The 21,738-nt window shown below is 35.0% G+C and overlaps 1 protein-coding gene across 3 annotated transcripts; it reads left to right on the top strand.

The window, feature by feature from the left end:
* The first annotated feature begins 69 nt into the window (after positions 1-69).
* On the top strand, positions 70-21,588 carry GTF2H1 (general transcription factor IIH subunit 1). 3 transcript variants are annotated; one of them, XM_014063207.2, is made up of 15 exons: positions 70-386; positions 4,561-4,719; positions 6,009-6,201; positions 7,208-7,370; positions 8,746-8,839; positions 10,008-10,157; positions 11,235-11,314; positions 12,100-12,230; positions 14,853-14,940; positions 15,036-15,124; positions 16,432-16,549; positions 17,165-17,255; positions 18,178-18,293; positions 19,188-19,280; positions 19,878-21,588. In XM_014063207.2, the coding sequence occupies exons 2-15, from the start codon at positions 4,566-4,568 to the stop codon at positions 19,962-19,964; spliced, it is 1,647 nt and encodes a 548-aa protein (XP_013918682.1). In that variant the 5' UTR covers positions 70-386; positions 4,561-4,565; the 3' UTR covers positions 19,965-21,588. The 3 variants fall into 3 exon arrangements, with proteins under 3 accessions (XP_013918682.1, XP_013918683.1, XP_013918681.1); XM_014063208.2 differs by lacking the exon at positions 70-386 and adding an exon at positions 463-673 and having other exon boundaries at positions 18,229-18,293; XM_014063206.2 differs by lacking the exon at positions 70-386 and adding an exon at positions 464-673.
* Positions 21,589-21,738: the final 150 nt, after the last annotated feature.

Genomic DNA, 21,738 nt, shown 5'->3' with positions numbered 1-21,738 from the left:
GCCCCTCCCATCGCTGCTTTCTTCCCCCCCCCCTTCGAACCCTGGCTCAGGCAGGAATCCCCTCCCCCCCCTCGGTGAGGCGCCGGCAATCGAGAACGGATCCATCCGGTGTACGCGGAGAAGGAAGAGGTTTGGGAAGAAAAGCAAGGAAAGGCATCCGTTTTACGGGACTCGCCCCTCCCCCCCAAAAAGGCTCGTAAGGAATGAGGCGGGAGCGACCGCGGCGTGAACTCTATGGTCACCCGCTTCAACCTGTGTTTTATTGTTTTGTTTTGTTTGTTGTTGTTTTTTTCCCCGGAAGGCTGTCATGGCGGCGGAGATGCGAAGAGACCGTTACGTGACCAGAAAAGAGGCCTGGGGAACGACAGGTGCGGTCACGTGAGAGGGTGAGTGTCATGGCGGCGCCGGCCCATTACGTTACGCGCCCTTCCTGTCGTGCGTGAGCGCGCGGCTTCCGGTCACGTGTTTCTTCGCCGTGCTCCTGGCCGCCCCATGGCTCCGGTGAACGAGGCGGCTCCTGCCGCCGCTGAGGTTTCTTACAAGCCGTGAAGAGGACGGCGTGGAGGCTTAGGACCGCCTTTCTTTCTTCCTTTTTAAGCTTCCGTGGGGCGAGCAGAAAAGGAGGAGCCGGGGGGAGGGGCGAGAGCACAAACACGGTATAGTCGCCTTAACGGTAGGTTGATGGGACTTGTTTCAACGGTTCCGGGTTTGGGCCCCACCTCGCTTTCTCCCAGCATTAAATGTTGAAGTTGGTGGGGGGAGTGAAGCAATTTGGCCTTAAGTGTTAAAGTTATTCTTCCTTCCAGGTTTAGTCCTCGGGCTCTTCCTTTGCGTGATCGGGCATTGTGAACCTTACAGGCAGGTGGCAATGCGGTTAATGTAGGACGGAGCGTGTTGTTCCTAGGGAGTATTTTCATTACTTCGCGGAATGTTTCTAAGTGGAGTACATTTTTCTCTCTCCTTTAATGGGAAATGAGGTCTTCGTGAAATACAAGTTTCTATTCCCCCCCCCCCCCCCAATTCTCCGGAATTGCTTCTGTAAGAGCAAGGAAAGGGTTTGCTTAGTAATTTTCCTAGCGTGGTGTAGGATTTGGGATGGGTTTTTTTTTACAGGTTCACTGACTTGAAAGAAAATGGATCTAGAATTAGATAACAGGATTTACACCATGGAGAAAAATGTAAACAAATAATCATGCTAAGTCTTTTTATAACTGCATTTTATAACTATTGCTTTATAAAATGTTGTTAACTAATGCACATTATTAATTTAGTGCACTGACTCCTTGCTAGTAATACATTCTTTCAAATTAGGATTCCATCTATAGTTGGTTTAAAAATACATTTGGTTCCTGTATTACAGGATTTTTTCATTCAGAGCAGTTAAGGATCACCACATTTTGTTTAATGTATGAGGAGTCTATTTAGTTGTAAAGTTTGAGTAGAGGATTATGGAGAAGAAAAAATGCTACAAAGTAAATAGGATGTGTACTTTTGCTGGGCTGGGAAGGAATTTTCTTGGATGATATATATTATGGAGATAATAAAACATTGATTTTTTTCTCTCTCTATTTGATGTAAAGAATAAGAATTTGTAAATCATTTACTTATAGCAGAAAATTTCTTTTTGCTCCCTAGTGAATTTCTATGAAATAAAATATATTGCATTCATTCATCTTTGCAAATGATTGTGTAGTTAATATAGATCCATAAATGAATATTTTAATATTACAATTAGTTAGAAGTTATGTATTGTTCATTTACTTAAAGCTATCTTTAAATACCACTTCCACTTAACATGCCTCTTCCCATTTAAAATCTCAAAGCAAGTTATAGTAAAATTTAAACCATGAAACATTTGATAGAAATTATAAAAGGTACAATAAAACAATACAGAGAGTAAAAGCAGTTACAAAGATGTTTGAAACATTACACTTGTATTAGCCCCTTCTTTGGATAAATGTTTCTTCACCTGGTATCAGAAAGAAAATACAACTCTGCATACTTTAGTGGCATCCAAAATTCTACCTCCACCATTCTGACTCAGAGACAGCATATGCTGTTGTAAATGAGTACTGAAAGAAAGCCTTGTCTGAATATTCCCACTTAAAATAGTCTTGAATAAATACATTTAAAACAATGTGGATATATGTATCCATTTCAGAAGGTAAGCATAAATTGTTTGACTGTCTATGCATAAAGAGATTATTCTCACGGGACAATGACAGCAAGAACTTTTTTTTTCTCCTTTGAGAAAATCTGCACTATATCTGCACTGTATTATATATCTCTATCTCCTTTTCTATCTTTTTACCTTGGATAAATCCTTCAATTTTTAGATACCAAGGAACCTTTGCATAAAAATAGCACACACAAAAAAAGTGAAACATCACACTAAAATTCACTTCTGGCCTACACAATCCAGTTAACAATAGCACAGTGGCTGGCTGGCAGTTGAGAATGGCATATAAAAAATTCTCACCTTTCTATATGGTGCAGTTTTCTGTGCCCTGACATTGAATAACTGTGAAATAGAATACATGGGACATGAAGTACTCAAAGCTATGATTTTTGTTGCTTTGATCAGCTTCTTGTAAAATCCACAATAACTTTTTGTAGAACCTAAAGTTGAAATTTTACACTGAAAAAGATTGCTCTACAATTTCAAAATGTTCAGAATTATTTAGAATTTGAGGGAACAGGTGGGGTAAAAAGTAATTATGTCCTTGTTCCACACTAAAAACTACTTTCTTGCAAGTAAATGGAATTAATTTGATACCTTCCCTAAAACCAACTGTTCTTCATATAGTTTGCAGGCTGTAATGGACATGGGTAGATTTTATTACATATACTATAGTGATTAGAACTTAACATGAAAGTATCAAGTTTCAGAAACAGCTTAATAATTTTTTTCATCTCAAGTGTGTCCAGACAGATTTTAATCTGTGATTAGCAAACTAGGTATTTACATGTAATGATCAGGTTCAAATCAAAGTTGCTGGTCTGTTTTCAAAAGGGTATGATAAAGCTAATGAAATTCAGCTGAGTATATCCATTGAAGTTCATATAAAGTGTGCCACCCAATTTTGTGTGTTCTCTCCATTCCACAATAGCCAAGTGATTAGTTTTTGTGTATTCTTTTTTTGGTTTGGAAGGAACATTTAGCTCTATTTTCTTCTACTTTTACAACTATTAAATACAGCTAAATATACTTATAAGCCAATTGTAACATTCAATAGATTTGGTTTTCCTAAACCAAAGTGTGTTCCACATAGTTGATGGTCTTGTATGGAATATTTTGACTAGGAGTTATAGTGGGGAAGGAGAATTGCATTTCTTTCAAAAATATGTATTCATCTAATCTCACTTCTAGGTGAATTATTAGCAATGAGATTATTGGGGGGGGGTGTTTTCTCTATATGTTTTCATTTGTCAGATGAAGGTTTTAGAACATTCTACCTGGTAGCAAAGAAGTAATGCCTATGTTTAGAAATGTTTGAGTCTATATTTAGGACTATGTTTATTTATGAATCAATTATATGTTAGATAAACTTTATCTGTCTTAATTATCGGTCATAATATCTTATGAATGTGGGTATGTGTGTGTATTTAAAAAGTCAAGTAAAGTAAGTACTGAAAGCACATTCCTTTGGTTTAAATCTAATGACAATCTGTTGCAGGAATGGCACTTCCATTGACTTAGTGACCCATGTATTGTTGGATGTAGTCCAATATGTTAAGTTAATAATACTCAGATGCATACATGTTTCATGCTGTCCTTGCGACTACTATCTCCATGTGTCCCCATTGTGTTCTGTTCTGAAATATACTTTTGAGAACAGGTTTTGAGAATCAACTTCACATGGAAAGAGAATATTATCTCTTCTATGAATGCAAGCACTTAATATCATTAAAGAAATTGTGGTTTTCTTTAAAACATACATAGATGAGGACTTGGGGAAAAGCAGGGGGAATCTGTGCCTTTATATCTTTATTCAAAATGTAACATTTTCAGCATTTTTGCAAATGCGATACTTGACATCTGCAGTTTATCACAATAGATGCAGTATCTTTTCTTTTAAATCCTCTTAACAATACATTGTCAGAATAATTGATATTTAAGAGAAAATTGGAAACTCCTGTAATAATTGTATATATTTAATAAAAAGGCTCAATAAACTATGCTGTGGTATTTTAAACATTCTTATGAAATCCTGTACAATCAAAATCTTTACAAAGTCATGCAAATCAAATTAAATATAAAATATTACTGTTAGTGGTTTAGGCTTATTGGTAACTAGGTTTACACCTAATGCTAAGTCATGGCTTCTTTTAACCATCATAAGCCAAAAGCAAACAAACCTCCTTATAACTTGGTGTGATTTGTTAATTTAATTTACTAAAATGTCTCCTATTATGGAAACTAGAGGGAATATTTACTGTCCTCTTAATTTTTAATGATATGCACTAATAGCAATCAGTAGTATAAAATCACAGTATAAATTTAAATGCTTAGCTATGAAAATCAAATAACAAGATTATTTTTAATTCAATATCCTATAGTCATCATGGCAACATCATCTGAAGAAGTGTTATTAATAGTGAAGAAAGTGCGTCAAAAGAAACAGGACGGTGCTCTTTATCTCATGGCTGAAAGAATAGCTTGGGCACCTGAGGGCAAAGACCGGTTCACTATCAGCCATATGTATGCAGATATAAAATGTAAGTGAAAACTTCTGGGGTTTTTCTTTTGTCTTATACATATTTTCTAAATATTGAGATTTTCAGTTACATTAATTGGTGGGCAAGTTTATTTTTATTTAGTAGGATTTATATGCTGTCTTTCATTCTGGGGATCAAGAAGGTGTACATCAGCAGTCTCCAACCTTTCTGGCTTGGCAGCCCAGCACGGTGGGGGGTGGGGGGGAATGGTTCCATGAGAGTGGCATGGAATGCAGCTTTGTGAACGCAAGCGCCCACCACTCACACAAGTAGAGTTTCACACGTGCTCACCCGCTGCTTGGCTCAGTTCTAAACAAGCCACAGTCCGGAAGTGTACCCCAGCCTTGGTGTTGGGGATCCTGGTGTACATAATAAGCTTCCTGCACCATACATTAACATAAAACAAAGTCAACCTCATTTGTATTAGTATTTTAAGAAATACAGGGAAGAGATGAATATACATTTGCTCTTTCTAAGTAAGACCAGAACACACTCCTTTTCATGCTTAGTTTTTGTTGTATTAATATACGGCATTAAATTAAAATGTATATAACTGTGTTGACTTGGTTCTTTCCCCAGGACATCCTTTGTAAAAAAATATTCCATGTACATTGTTCATTATACCGGTTGTTTTTGCTATTCAATATTATTTGTTGTTACGTTGTGTTATATCAATGGCATGTACTATTCATGGTTACTGTTTTTTTAAGTTAAATTCTGATTTTTTTTCCCCTTGCTGTTTATAATTCTTCTGTAACAAAAAAAATAAATGTCTTTTTGGTTTGCAACCAGATGACTAGCTAACGAACTCAACAGTCATTAGAGCTGTAGAAGCAAGACTTTCAGGAGCTGCACTTCTGAAAGTTACCAAATAGTTGAGCCCCAATAGATAGAGCAATGGTATAATGACACATAAATGAAAGGTGCCACTGTTCAATTTATGGATGACTTGCTTATCCCAAAAGCTATATTTATTCTAGAGAAAGGCTGTAACTTAGCACCATATAAGCCTAATGCCTTAAACACAAGGATTGATATACTGCTCTTTAAAGTATCTAGAGTTTCGTAGAAGAGTTGGCCAGACTTGATTATGGGTTATATTAATTGAAATACATAATATGATTTATATTGTAGTTTAATAAGTGTTCAGGATAACATTCAGGAAATTAAGTGCTATTTTCATAAAAACTAATTTTACAGTAAAAATGGGAGGGATCTGTAAAGCGGTTTCTTTAAGACAGATTAATAAACCATTTGATGTTATGTAATACATGTTCTCTTTAATATAGGTCAGAAAATCAGTCCTGAAGGAAAAGCTAAGATTCAGCTTCAGTTGGTATTGCATGCAGGAGACACAACTAACTTCCATTTTTCTAATGAAAGTACAGCAGTAAAAGAACGTGATGCAGTTAAAGATCTTCTTCAACAGCTGCTACCAAAATTCAAGAGGAAAGCCAATAAAGAACTAGAGGAAAAAAACCGGTAAGAGTCTTCAATTAAAAATAAACTATTTTGGGTAATCTGTTAACATTAAGCAGTAGTAATAAAGACTGATTGTAGTTTAAACATCAGGAGCTACTGTGCCAGCCAAAATGCAACCCTATTTTTTTTCAATGTATCTACATTTTCTGCTATTGGAAGTGTGGGTATCCTATCTTTTGTGAGAGATAGAATATATTTTTCCACTATCTTAGTAAAAACATGAAAGTTGTACAATCAGTTATAAAACTAAATGAAGTTGCATTATAAAATATAGTGTAGCATCAATGCTACACTTGAGGTCCCATTTTCTATGGCTCAAAGTATTTTTCCTGAATTTATCATTCTGAAGAATTGATAAAATAAATTTCCTGGTTGGTTGGTAGCAATATAATAAAGTAGAGTAGCAAGCATACTTAAATTTATTACAATATATTTTTGTAGAATTGCACAAAAATACTTCTATGTGTGAAAATTAGGAATTTATTCGAACACCATATGATACTTCTTTGAAATATGTGCTTGTTTTTTATCCTTTTATCTGTAACAGTGAATTCCTAACTAATTAAACAGGACATAATTTGGGCCTATAATGGCTTATGTAATCATATTACTTCTGTTGATTCTCCCCTTCAAATTTATTTCTTACCTGTTGTTTTTAGGATTTTGCTACATGTCTGGGAATCCTGAGTAATATAAAAATGCTTTTATTTTTAGATACTTGAATGGAAGTCTTTTTTTCCCCATGTACATTATATACATATCAGAGCTGACAGTTGGAAGTTAGTTGCCCCAAGTTTTCATTTTCCTCTAAATTTGCTTCAGTTGTCTTAGTATGAGGCAGGAACAGTGCTCAGGAGTATAAAATAAATGAAAGGCGTGGAAAATCTTATTGCAAAACAGAAGCTTTCTTAGTGTACATTAGATATGACCATTTGATTATTTCTCTGGTAAACTCTACTTCCTAATGCCTAATAAGCTTAACAATAAGTTTTAAATATCTTCACAGAATGTTGCAAGAAGACCCTGTTTTGTTTCAGCTTTATAAAGACCTTGTTGTAAGTCAGGTGATTAGTGCTGAGGAATTCTGGGCCAACCGTTTAAATCTGAATGCTTCAGATAATTCTGCAGCACCTAACAAGCAAGATGTTGGCATTTCTGCTGCTTTTCTGGTATGTTCACTTGATTTGTTTGGTTTTTTAATAGGAGATGCAGATTGCTATATCTCTTCAATCACTAGTTTTATTTTTAATTCAACTCATACCTTTTGGTAAGTATGGGTTGAAAATGGGATTTCCATTTTAGATCACCACCTTAGTAATACTTGAAAACCTTTGGGAGTTTACAGGAAGAATATATGTAGTGTAATACCTGCTGAATGACTTTATTTTAAAAATCCTATTTAAAAAAAAATGGAAACCTCTAGCATGCTGAATATTATATACAATTTTTTAAAGGTAATTCAGCTAGGCCTTGATTTATAACCATTTAATGATAGTTTGAAATTACAAAAGTCGTTAAAAACTGACAACACTTCCTGAAAATTACAATTGTTGCACTACCACTATCCTGTGGTCATGTGATTGTAATTTGTGAGCTTAGGAACCAGTTCACATTTACAATGGTTGCAGCATCTTGTGGTCATGTGATCATGATTTGCAACTTTTCCTACCATCTTTTGACAAGCATAATCAATTGGGAAAGCTGTGCTTTGCTTACCGACTTGCTACAATTTCTGTATGGTAGAAATGATTTTAAAATCATCAAGTCACATGATGAGTTGTTTAACAACCACATCTATTAACAACCAAAATTCCAGATCCAATTATGGTTATATCTCAAGGACTACCTGTATACTAACGATTCCATTTGATCAACAATTGAAGTAAATAGCAACAGATTCTCAGTCATCCCCACAAGCCGGAAGCAACAGCAAAAAGGGATGGGATAGATAATTAAAAATCATCCAAGCAACTGCCACCTTAAATAACACAATGTCACACCTTCCAAAGCCATCTGACAAAAAAAAAGTCTACTGAAGGCAGTAAACAAAACAAGGCTCCTTAAGGTAGCAACAAGATTCACCCCAATGATTCAGTCAGGTCTTAATGGTTTCTCTATATTGATTGAATATTCTTAAAATGGTGAGCCAGATTTTAAGAGAAAAAGTTAAGATTTAATTGTGTCAATGTATTATTAAACCATATTCCAAACATACATAATTTGTTTGTGAAGAACTTTGGGTTTTTGTGGTTGGAATGTTACAAAAAATTGAAATATTCTTGGAAAGACAATTGTGTATCAGCATCAAAATGTGGCTTGACAAAAATGTATTGTTACCTTTTGAATTTACTCTTCAGTAATGCAATGGAAAGACGGGCAATATTATTCTTTGTGCTCATTATTTAACTTGTTATTTAAAAATTGGATTGAACTATTTTTTAATCTCACTTTAATTTTTCTTGTATTCGTATTTTTTCTTTTTTTTTTTAACAAAAACTAACAAAAATGATGGGCAACCATTTTGAAGATATTTTTATATTGTAGGCTGATGTTAGACCTCAAACGGATGGATGCAATGGGCTAAGATATAATTTGACTTCAGATATCATTGAATCAATATTTAGGACTTATCCAGCAGGTAAACTTCTATAATATCATATTCCTGTTTCACATATACTCCACTTTTCTTCTAAACTTGAAATGTGATTTGAAAGTATTATCCCTTCAATTAAATATGGCAATTATGCTGTGTTCTTTATACATATCACTAGGAATATATGGATCCCTCTAAACTACTATAAAGGTATGCTTAATAATACTTTAAAATTATCATAATAAAAATAATGAGGCTGTATAGAGATGTGAATTCAAAGAGAAAATTGATTGAAAGTATGAGTATGCCCTCTCTGCCCTTATCAACAAATCCTTTAAAAGCTGCCTGGTCTTAAGATCGCTTTTCCCACTTGAAATACAGATCAGTGCATACCTAATGAGTAATATGATCCATTAAATTACCTTTTTCAAAAAATGCCTCCACTAGATCTTTTATATCAGCTGAATCATTCATTTGGCAAGTGTGCAGGTGTACATGGAAATTAATTCAGAGTAATTTTATTCTGTTTCATTGTGGGGCAAACTCTGAACAGGGATCTTGGTCAATGCTTTCAAAGACATTGATTGAGCCTTTTTGAGTTGTATTGCTACATTAAGCAGAATGTATAAGCATTACAAATAGTTGAAGTTTGGAAGAGGGATCCAGTGGTCGAAGTTCTCTATCCTAGATAGAGAATTCCTGGCAACACAATTTATTCTCCTGGACTAATTCCTGGCAACACAGTTTATTCATTGTTTGCCTGTTGTGGTTTTTTTGGTATGCTTGATAACCTTCTCCCAACATATCATAGACAGCCTCATTGGGCAACATCCTGGAATGATCAGGCCAAGAAGCAACCCTATCCAAATGTATGCCTTAACAGGCACTGTAAATTGTGTAAGATAATGAGTTTTGCTGGTATGATGTTCAATGATAATAATGTTATTCTGTATTTTGAGCAGAGAGTAGTAGTAAATGTTAGAAAAAATAACCCTGTTTATTCCTTAAACAGTACTGAAATGCTCAGTATCTTTATGTGGAATAAAGTACCATATTTGCGTTACGGAACAATGCTAAAATCCTTTTTATTGCGTTCCAAATGCTCTTTTATTTGATGTACTTATTCATCTGAAATTCAGTATCTTAAGCTGATAAACAAAGAGTTTGTGATAACATGGCAACTATTAAGTCTTAATCTTTATGTTTATTATAGTAAAACTTAAATATGCAGAAAACGTTCCACACAATATGACAGAAAAAGAATTCTGGACACGATTCTTCCAGTCTCACTATTTCCATAGAGATAGATTGAATGCAGGATCAAAGGACCTTTTTGCAGAATGTGCCAAAATGGATGAAAAGGGTATGTCTACAAGCATTGTGGTATTTATAGCCAATTGTATTAATTTTAAAAGAATGAACCTATATCTAGTATGAGACTTTAGAAATACTTATGTATAGCTTCTTTGGAAGCAAGTCCTATGAAGTCACCAAGAGTTCGTTTTTATAATGAAAATTACTCAGATGTAAATCCTGTTTTTAGTGAGATTCGCTGCCCATTTTTATAAAGACAAGGATAATGTTTTTCCAGGTTTCTTTTGTCTTATGAAAACAATGGACCAGTCAGGAATATACAATCATGTTGGAGTGTCTTAACTGTATTGTGTGTAATAAAATAAACTTGGCTGACTTACAAATTAGTCTAAAAGGAGAGAAACTCGAAAATGTATGAATGTATATATGTATTCCCAATCTTCATTTCATAAATAACTCAAGATGGCAAACATACCTAATGTTGCTTCCTGCTCTTATTTTCCTACAACAACCATAAGGGGTAGGTTGTACTCAAGAAAGAGAACGATTGGTCCAAAGTCACCCAGCTACTGTTATGGTTAAGATGGGATTAGAACTCACAATGTCTTGGTTTCTACCCTGATGCATTAATTACTAGACTTCTCTACAAAAGACACTGGTCCAGTTTGCATGTATGATAGACTATAGTCTGTCATGGCGAGAATAGAATATTGTTGCTTCCATTCTCTCACAGGTGTGGGTGGAGAATATTAGAATCTTCTCCTGTTCTTGGTTATTCACAGTTGATAGTATCATGTGAAAGCTGGGATGCAGGCATGAGGAAAAATCATTCCGTTGCCATGAACAGAACCATTTTTACCACACAGTAATACACCAGTGGATTCTCCTCAGTATTTAATGTTAACTACATTATAATATCATAAATCATTATGAAATAGTATTCAATGAATAATACTAGATTATTCATGGAATATTAGTACTGTGACCAAACCATTTCCTGACAATATTATTAAGCTAGATAGTGAAAAGTATATGTTGGAATAAGGTATTGTCCTGTTCTTAGGGCTTTGGAATAGTTTATCCTTATATATCTGACCCAACTTCAATTTGGTTCATTCTTTTGTAGGATTAAAAGCAATGGTCTGTCAAGGAGTGAAAAATCCTTTATTAGATTTAACTGCCTTGGAAGATAAATCATTGGATGAAGTAAGTAAAGGAGATTTGAAAATATAAAATAAATTCTATACTGAGGGTGAGCAGAAAGAATACTTTAAAAGATTCATAATTATTTAGCCTTGACAAATATATTTTTCTTCTTTCATAATGATAGCCTTCCTTATCAATTTGGGTCCTCAAAAATAGATGCAAATTATATTCCCTCACTTCTCTGTTGTTTATTGGAGAATTTGCAGTGAAATTCTATGGGCTTTTCCAACATATGCTAGATTTTGATCTGAATGTGCATGGATCTTATTCACGCATGGATTTTTAAAAGATACTGGTTGTTAGAAGGCCCTGATTAGGTAAATTTATAACATACTTTTGATCTAAGTGGAACCCAAATTGGCTTATGTTTCATTTTTCTAAGAACTGATATTCACATTTCTCATTAATTTTATTGCAAAATCTAAATGAATCTTGCTAGTTTAAAAACAGCTTCAGAAAAAATTTCCCACTGAGCAATTTTGAAGAAGAATAACAACATAATACTTCACTTAAGGAAACTTGGCTTAATTGCACATAAATAGAAAAGGTGTGGTGGATGGAAACCTTAAAACTAGATTTCTTTTCATAATCATCATTTTACATAGTATTGCTGACATTCTTAGACTTACCATAAATTCTTTCAGCTTGATTTTTGTTCGAATGCAGAAAAAATGAATTCCTATGAAAACTGTTAAGTATACTTTGGTACAGTCCATATTTTAATTAGTTCTTCATTCGTCATGAGTCAACATGCCTTTCAGGGTTTGCTTATTTCTTTGTGGCAGGGTTATGGTGTGTCCTTGGCACCATCCACATCCAACTCTACAAAATCAGTAAAGGAAAGTAGTAATGCAGCTATTATAAAACGCTTTAATCATCACAGTGCCATGGTCCTTGCAGCTGGACTCAGAAAACCGTAAGTCTCAACACAGAACAAATTTAGATATAAGAACTCAGAGGATGGGAATTGTCTGCCTTTGCGTTGTCATAAAACCTTTGTGGCAGTGACGAAATAATGTAGTTTTAAGCTGTGGCATACTTATTATGATATAATTGTTAAAAAACAGATTACACCTTAAATTATCATTTGAAAATCACTATTGAGTGATTCTTCTCCAAACACCTCTCAAATATACACCCCTCAAATATGGAAGATTAGGGACATTCTCCAGAGCAAATTTGAAAGTACAAACAGAAGGATGAATCCTGTGCTAGGAAAGGAATGAGCAACATATAAGACATCCCTTTTTGAAACCTGCTGTATAATTATTACAATTGTTACTAATATAACTGAAATAATATTTTAATTAGAATTATTCTATCTAAGCTTAAACTTTTTAAACTTAGAAAATCATTTAGAAAAATCATAAAAGTACCGTATTTTTTGGAGTATAAGACGTACCTTTTTTCCTCAAAAAAGAGGCTGAAAATCTGGGTGCATCTTACACATCAAATACAGCATTTTTTGCCTCCCAAAGCCCCACCCCTTCACCAAAATGGCCATGCGTACTGTTATGGTGGTTTTCAGACAGCTCCTGGGGGCTGAGGAGGGGAGAAATGAGCAAAAAACAGGCAGGGTTTTTTTCCCCCTACACACCTCCCCAGCCCCCAGCAGCACTCATAAGCCTCCGTAAAGCTATGCATGCAATTTTTTTTGACAAAAAACGGGGCTGTTTTTGAAAAAAAAGGGGGTGTCATTTTTTGTTTGTTTTTGCCCCCCCCCCCCAGAGCACTCTGCAAGCCCCCCCCCCCCCAAGGCTATTCATGCCTTTTAAAAAATGGGCCTATTTTCGTGAAAAACGGACCGTTTTTGGGAGGTTTGCAGAGTGCAAAAACTTTTTTTTTCCTTTTGGAAAACTCTTTAACTGATTGAAGAGAATTACATTGATCAAGTGCTGTGCCAGCAAAAACACCTGCCTATCTACTGTATTTCTCTCTATATTTCTCTCTATCCCTCTACCTACCTACACATACACACACACACACACTGTCTCTCTCTCTCCCTACCTACTGTATTTCTCCGTCTCTCTCCCTTTCCCTTTATCTACCTACCTACCTAACTACTCTCTCTCTCCCTACCTATTTACTGTATTTCTCTCTCTCTACCCATTAACCTACCTACTCACTCTCTCTCTCCCTACCTACCTACTGTATTTATCTCTATTTCTCTCTCTATCCCTTTATCTACCCACCTACCCCAACTACTCACTCTCTCTCCCTACCTACCTACTGTATTTCTCTCTCTTTCTCTCCCTCTATCCCTCTGTCTGTCTATCTACTTTTTTTAAAATTTGACTCTTTAAAACTTTGGTGCATCTTATACACCAAAAAATACGGTAAAACTATCGCTCAACTTTAGCATTTCAATTTGCAGTTGGAGGATTGTGTAACTGCATCAACTTTCTCCAATAAATATTCCTCCATATGAATTATATCACATAGCAAATATTTCAGAAAATATTTATAACGCTTTTACCCTATTGCAATCAAATGATTCCTGATGACTTACAGGCTAAATAAACAAAGAGAATTGCATTCGTAACCCCGTCTTTCTTTCCTTCGTGTAATTCAAATCAGACCAGGCATTTGCTGATCCAGGCACCAAGTAGATGAAATCAGCTTAATCATATCTAAGTATGTCACATGCTGTCAGACAAGTATTGTTTAGCTCTGGATTTCTTGATATTTTCATTTGACATTTTGCTAGGGACAGAAGTGTAGCACATATGTATGTAGAAGTTAAGTATGTATAAGAGATGCTTATGCATAAATTGAATGATGACTTTGACTAAAACAGAAATCTGAGGGGGGGAATCATTTTTGCTTGATCTTTGAAATGTAACCCTTTAAAGCATTATACAAAACTAATTCAAATTGTGTGAAATGTGTTATGTTCTTTAAAGGAAAGGCAGTGTTTGGCCAAGAGAACTAAGAAGTTGATTTTAAAGTAAATGTTGGAGGATAATTGATAGCTCTTGTTCTTGCCACACATTTTACTTCTTCATGAATGTGTTTTTTCCATCTCCTCCTGTGGATATAAAACACAGTTTGGCATGTGTATAGAGGCATTTCAGGCACCGTACCTTCTTCCCAGGGTCAGTGAATATAGCAATATCGCTTAGACTTATATACCACTTCATAGTGCTTTACAGCCCTCTCTAAGATGTTTACAGAATCAGCATATGGCCTCCAACAATCTGGGTCCTCATTTTACCAACCTCAGAAGGATGGGAGGCTGTGAACCTTAAGCCTGGTGAGATTTAAACTGCAGCTAGCAGTCAGCTGAAGTAGCCTGCAGTCCTGTACTCTAACCACTGTGCCACCTCAGCTCTTATTCTGGAATGGCATCCCAGAAGCTTAAAAAGCTCTTACTAGAACAAAGCAAATCCGTCACTTACCCAGACTTTCCCTTATACATTTAGAGGTGTTTTCTGCTTTCATGCAGAAATGAATGGGTTTTATTCATTCATTGTGCAGATTTACTTAAACATGTATCACATATTCAGAGACAAAGCAATTATAAATACTTTGTTTTCAGAGAAGCACAAAATGATCACTATAATGAGACCAGCAGTATAGATGGAAACTCGAGGGATTCAGATATCTTCCAGCCACCAGTGAAAAAGGTAAGAATATTACACAGATTTATCCTATTTTCATAATGCAAATCTTGTTTCTTATGCTAAGTTTTACAGAGCCCTGATTATGTCATCTCTTGTAGGCAAAGCTACAAGAATCTATTGAATATGAAGATTTAGAACACAACAACAGCATTAAAACTATTGCACTAAATCTAAAAAAATCAGATAGGTATGTTGTGTTCATTGTTATGTTATTTTTAGCATAATATTATTTGCAAAAATTGTTTTTGAGCATCTCAAAAGAAAATACCTTGACAAGATAAACATATTTTTATCTTATAATTGCTACCCTTAAAATAAAAATAAGATCATGTATTTATAGTTATAATTTAACAGACAAAAGTAGGCTGTGAAAGAGTCATGATAATGTTACCCTAAATATGGTTTGTGAAAATTGATATAACCTTTGATACCTTGAAGTGGAGGAGCCAATTTCTTACGTGTATTTATTGATTTGGGTATCAGAAGAAGAATGGAAATTAAAAACAGTATACAATTATTATTGCAATGATCCTTCAGAAAAGGTTTCTATAATTTTGAGCCAGGTTAAAATGGGATTAGAACTCACAATCCCTTGCTTGCCCCCATTTTATGATCTTTCTCGCCATAGTTATTAAGTGAATTGTTAAGTTGTTAAATTAATAACGCAGTTGTTAAGTGAATCTGGCTTCTCCATTGACTTTGATTGTCAGAAGGTCGCAAAGGGTGATCACATGACCCTGGGACACAGTCATAAATATGAGTCAGTTCTCAAGCATCTGAATTTTTATCACACGATCATGGGGATGCTGCATTAGTCATGAGTGTGAAAAATGATTTTTCAGTACCGTTGTAATTTCGAACAGTCATTATACAAACTCTTGTAAGTCAAGGATTACCTGTACTATATTGTCTGTATAAAGATGTAGAGAAATACATTTCTGTACCAATTTAGTGAAGAGAGGTGAAAATCAGAATTCTAAGCAGCCCATTATGAGATTTATGATAAAAGTTTTATTATTATCAATTTAGTTTTGCCGCCCTGTCTTGAGTTGAGGCACACATGATCTGCATCACATTTTCAAGAAAGTACCATTATGCAGGGTACAAGAGAGAGGGAGGTTGAACAGGCTTCAAGTTTTCCCATAATTTATCTTGAGAGGTGGAAAAGTGCAGATGTGGAATCTATCTGTACTGTTTACAGAAGCCCTGCAGAAGTGGCCTATTTCTCAATGGTGAAGCATAGGAACCAGTCAACAATGAATCAATCCTCCCTGAGCCAGCCTGTTCTTCCCCTAGGAAGGCAATCATTTCGTTTTCAGTACAGATATCTGGCATAGAATATCCTGTCTGTGCTAAATGAGCTAATATATCCATAGTTTTCTGAATCATCTGTCCCATTTTTAGGGTACTAAAGTCTTTAAAATAATCTGAAAAAAATGAAAATTAAGTTTTTATTCCCAGAAAGTCAATTATAAGCTCTTTTCTTTTTAACAGGTATTACCATGGTCCAACACCAATTCAGTCACAGCAATATGCAACGAGCCATGATATTATTAATTCTTTGTGTAGTATTAGAGAAGAAATGGAAGGCTATGTACCCAAATTAACTCAGGTAGGAAAAATGGTCCTGATTTTAAAAGAAAAGCTCTCAAAATGGAGTATCTAGTAGCCTTGGGGTATTCTTCAGTGCCATATTCTTTGGCAGATAGGGTATTGCTTGAAACTGCTTATTTATGTACATGATTGGAGGGAATGTGGAATGTTTCAAAATTATTTTCAACAAGCATGGGGTGCTTGGCTTGCAGGCTAGAGGAACTGTTACTGTTGAGATTTCTGTAGTTACATGTATCACCTGTTTTTACTTATTTATTCACCATTAGTGCACATATTTTATTGATAACAATCTGTATTTCACTACAGAAAGCCAGCTTGGTCTAGTGGTTAAGGCACTAGGCTAGGTTATAATATCAGATTAACTTTTGCCTTTAATTTGATGGATTTTAGCTGTGCCATGTTTTAATTGATTATATTGAAAAATAACTTGGCAATAATTAAGAGAGATGAAGTGTACTAACTCTAGCATATGTATGTACAAAAAACCCTGTCTCTTTTAGTATTATAATAGCCACTACAGTTAAATCCTTACGATTCAAACTCCATTGTCAGCCTTTTTTGTTTTGTTGTACTACAAAATTAACTGGAAAAAAATATTTAACTCACCTTCCAGGTTCTCTCAAGTGGTGCTGCCAGTAGTACTATCACAGCCCTGTCACCTGGAGGAGCACTTATGCAGGGTGGAACACAGCAAGCCATAAATCGTAAGAACTTAGTGTCTTGGCTTATTTGTGACTAATCAGTTTGCAAAATCAACTCAAATGTTCATGTCAGTATAGTTCAGTGGTTCCCAAACTTGGCAACTTTAAGACTTGTGGACTTCAACTCCCAGAATTCTCCAGCCAGCTCTGAAGTCCACAAGTCTTAAAGTTGCCAAGTTTGGGAACCACTGGTATAGTTGATAAATCAGTCTCTTCAAGCAAAGTTGAGAAAATATGCAGAACAGCCCTTCTGAAATTTGTTTCCAACTTCTTAAAGGTAGCTCCATTCTAACAGTGATGAACAGAATACCAGAGTTGTTAATGTAGTATCTTTAAACATTTTCTTGGGTTGGAAAGAGTAAAGGGAGAATTAAAATGCATCGTTATACAGTCTTAACATTAGTCAAAGTACTGACAGACTTTAAAATAATTTGCCATCCCTCCAGTTTATAATCTGCAGTACAGAGAACAAATTCAAATTTTCAAGCATTCCTTATTATATAATCTTCCACACTTACTTCAGCATATCCAAAATTATTTCAGAGCTCTCCCATGAATAGTTTCTCTTCATATGGGTATCATGTAGTCAAGATGTACACAATATGGACTTAAATCCAACACTTATTTCTGCCCAGAGAAAGTTCACCTCTTGCTGACGGGTGTGGTGTGGTTTTTTTGCCAAGTCCTTCCTTTGTCTTGCAATTCTTGCTATGTATCCTAAAGAGCAAATTTGAGAGTAACTTTCCCTTTCTTCCATTGGAAACCATTTGCTGAATCAAAAGCTTTTTGTGACATGAAAGAATGTCAGTGTCTGTGAAAAGAAGATCTTAAATGGCACTCTTGGCCTCAGAGCTAAACTTTTTGAGATCTTGTTACTTGTTGTAACTATGTACTTTCTTTCTTTCTTTCTTTATGTTAATTGTAGAGATGTTGCCAAATGATGTTCAGTCTGAACTGAAGCACTTATATGTTGCAGTGGGAGAGTTACTACGACACTTCTGGTCCTGTTTTCCTGTTAATACACCATTCCTGGAAGAAAAAGTAAGAAGAATCTTTATTACATTTTTCATAGAGGGAACAATTAATTAAAAGCAAAGATGTTCATAATGATTATATAAAAAAATTATAGGGCACATGGGCATTGTGCCCTATAAACAGTATGACTGTTTGCGCTGAAGTAAAACTTTGTATTGGGATAAATTTAATACTAATTTTCTAGCTTTTTCGTCACATTTTCTACTTGCCGTTGCTGTCGCCTGTTTACATTGCAAAGATTTTGAAATTGGAGTACAATATGTTATAGAAGTCATTGTATCTTATTTGAGCAAAAGCCTGGACTATGTATACAGTGTAGGCCAAATGCAGTATTAGGTATGGCAAAACATTACATCCATGGGTTATGGTTCATCTCAAATGGGCCTGAAGCAGTCAGTGATGTTCTAGGGTGAGCAGGAAAACAAAGATCACTGAAAGAGACAGCAATTGAAGGGATGTTAGAGAAAGAAAAGTGTGGGGAAACGGGAGGAGGAAACTGACTGAGCATGCAAGTTGGGGAAGCAGGCATGAGAAGGGAAGAGCAGGAAGCTCAAGTAGCATTGCGCACTTAGACCAGGCAGGGAAGAGAGAAGGGAACAGGGTGAGCCAGCCTTCCCATATTCCCTATTATAAGACCTCCTCAGATTTGGCTCACCGCAAACATGGAACCACCAAGATTTCCAGGCTTCGAGTTTCCTGAACCACAACTCACCTACCAATCTGGAACTTTCAGTCCATAACATTTTTGCTTTATGCACAGAACAACACACAGTTTTTGTTTGTTGGATACCTGTGATACTTACTAAAATGTATCTGTTCAAATTCATAAATACTATTTTTGAAGGAATTATGTGATTTACATAAGAGACCATGTGGTTAATATTTTCTATCTCCTTTTAGGTTGTAAAAATGCAGAGTAATTTGGAAAGATTTCAAGTTACAAAACTCTGCCCATTCCAAGAGAAAATTCGAAAGCAGTATTTAAGCACAAATGTAAGAAAAAGCCATTCTTTTCTTTTATCCTCCTTAAAATATATAAGTTTGTAAATTGCTTTGTTCATAAATAAATCAGCCAATCTGATTGGTTATTAGAAAATAAAATGGTTAAATTAGTGAGATTTTATAGGTTCAGAAGCTTTTAATTGAATAAATGTTTCTGAAGTGAATAATCATTATAGAGTCATAGGAACATTTCTATAATTATAATTTGATATAAGATAATTATCTTTTATTTGTAAAATGTATTGAAATTTAGAGAACTAGTATCCACTTATTATTGGGTAGTTTTCTGTGGATTCTCTGGGGGCAATTTTGATCTATCCATTGTCTCTCAAGATAAAGATGTTTGATATAAATTGAAAATAAATATGATTCCCTTTCTTACTATTTTAAGAAGTGTCTTCACCTTATATGTAATTGTTAGGCAGTGAAAATATATGACTTTAAAGTGACTAAAATAGTAAAATCATAGGTTGGTGGAGAAAAGTCTTCAATTCTACTTTTATGTATTTCTTAATGTTGCTTATTCATTGTGACACATTGTTTCATAGTAGCAGCATTTCTTTTTGCAATAAAGTTTTTTTTTTCCAGCTGGTAAATCATATAGAAGAGATGCTCCAAACAGCCTACAATAAATTCCATACATGGCAGTCCCGACGTATGTTGAAAAAAACGTGAAGACCACAGTGTTTCCAACGGGGGACAAATTTGCAATAGCTGTAGGAGCCACAACTACTAACTGTGTGTAGATCTTACAGAAATTGCAGGGGATGTCAGCATCATAAGGACTTTAAAATGATGCTAACTGAGCTTGCACCTTTTGGGAAGAACAGAGGTTAAACTTGAAAACAAAGGATTTTAAAGGAACCAAATCAGAAAAGCTAAGTGGCAAACACACACACACACACACACACACAAACATAAAGACTGTTTACTGCAGTTACTCAGGAACTGCTTTTGATTTTCATAAGAGCTGCTTTCAAAAATAAAATCTTTAAGAGATGTGTATTAATATACTCCAAGGTTGTTCATCTAATTTTTAAATATGTATGGCACAGGGTAGAACTTAATATTTCTGTTAATGCTGTCTCCTGGCATTTTATTGATTTCTATTTGTACTAGAAATAGATTTAAAATTTTACACAGATTAACTATTCAAGTTCTTAAGGAACCTGGATGCAAGAGGACAGGTTTTTGTCAAGGTTTCCTTATAAAATCAGTCAATGCACAGAAATACTTAGTGTTTGAAGGAGACATACTTGCAGGCAGTGCAGAATTTTATGCAGAATTTTCACCAGCCATTGTTTGCAAGTTTCCTTTGGAAGGTGAGTGTGTGCTACTGCATTTTTGTTTTGTTTTTTTAGCTTCGTTTGGAGGTGAGAAAGTCATTTGTTATGTAAGTGTTAAGCACTTACAAAAATAATAACTTTTATACTTTTCTCAAAACAATCTTAAATGTGCTTTCTTCAGTTCTTTCCTGACGACTGTTAGCGCTGTATTTGGCGACTAGATAATCATTGAAGAGTGAATATCCCATATCTTTAAATATATTGGGAATCCTTACAACATTTAGATACAAAAGAGAGGCAGATCACTCTTACCTAAAATGTACCTGCCATGTATTAAGTACTTGACTTACTAAAGCAAAAGTAAACTTGTTTTGCATAATCTGTGGAGTCAGACTCCTTATATTTGTTGTCTTAATGTCTTCCTCATTAACAATTCATTCTTGGACCAAGAAAACAGCTTAGCTTATATGTAATAAGATGTATTGAAATGATGAGCCAGAGGCTTACGATTGCATAAAGAGTTTTATTGGCAAACATTGGAAACATGGGACCCTTCTGTTATATCCATGCCCCTCTCCATTAAAGAATACTAGAACTGTATTACTAATTTACAGTGGATTGAGATGGTGGGTTGCTACCTCATCTCTGTACACTGTAGCACTGATCAGTTTGTGAGCTGCAAGAGTTACTTTACTCCTTATATAAGAGCATGTACTTGTATACATGTTCTTGGTTTATGCCAGTGATTTTGATAGATTGCAAGAATTAAAACTTTTTAAGCAGCTACTATTCTGTACTATGCGGTAGATTTAAGGCATTAATTTTAAATTTGCTACTACTTTTGTTTTCAGAGAAGCTGCATGGTATGTACTACAAAATGATACTTGCATCCGCTTACCCTTTGAGGGGAGGGGGGAGTCCCTTTGTATTTTACTTCAGTTGTCCCAGTTAAAATGATTTGTGAAAAGCTGAAATTAATCATGAAAAATAAAGAATTGATGCTGCTATGGGAATATCATCTTGCTGAAATATGATTCTGGTGGTATACGATTATTTAAATTTATTTGGATAAGTTAATTTTTGGTGTCCTGGTCATTATGCCCAGTTACAGTTGTTGTTACACACAAATCTCAAACATTACTTCTGCAACAAAGAGTAAATTG

Source organism: Thamnophis sirtalis, unplaced genomic scaffold, assembly GCF_051295495.1.
Source record: "Thamnophis sirtalis isolate CommonGarterSnake01/CBP01778 unplaced genomic scaffold, rThaSir2_p1.2 scaffold_1, whole genome shotgun sequence".
NCBI lineage: Eukaryota > Metazoa > Chordata > Lepidosauria > Squamata > Natricidae > Thamnophis > Thamnophis sirtalis.
Note: the sequence above shows the minus strand (reverse complement) of the source record. Positions and strands in the feature narration are given on the sequence as shown.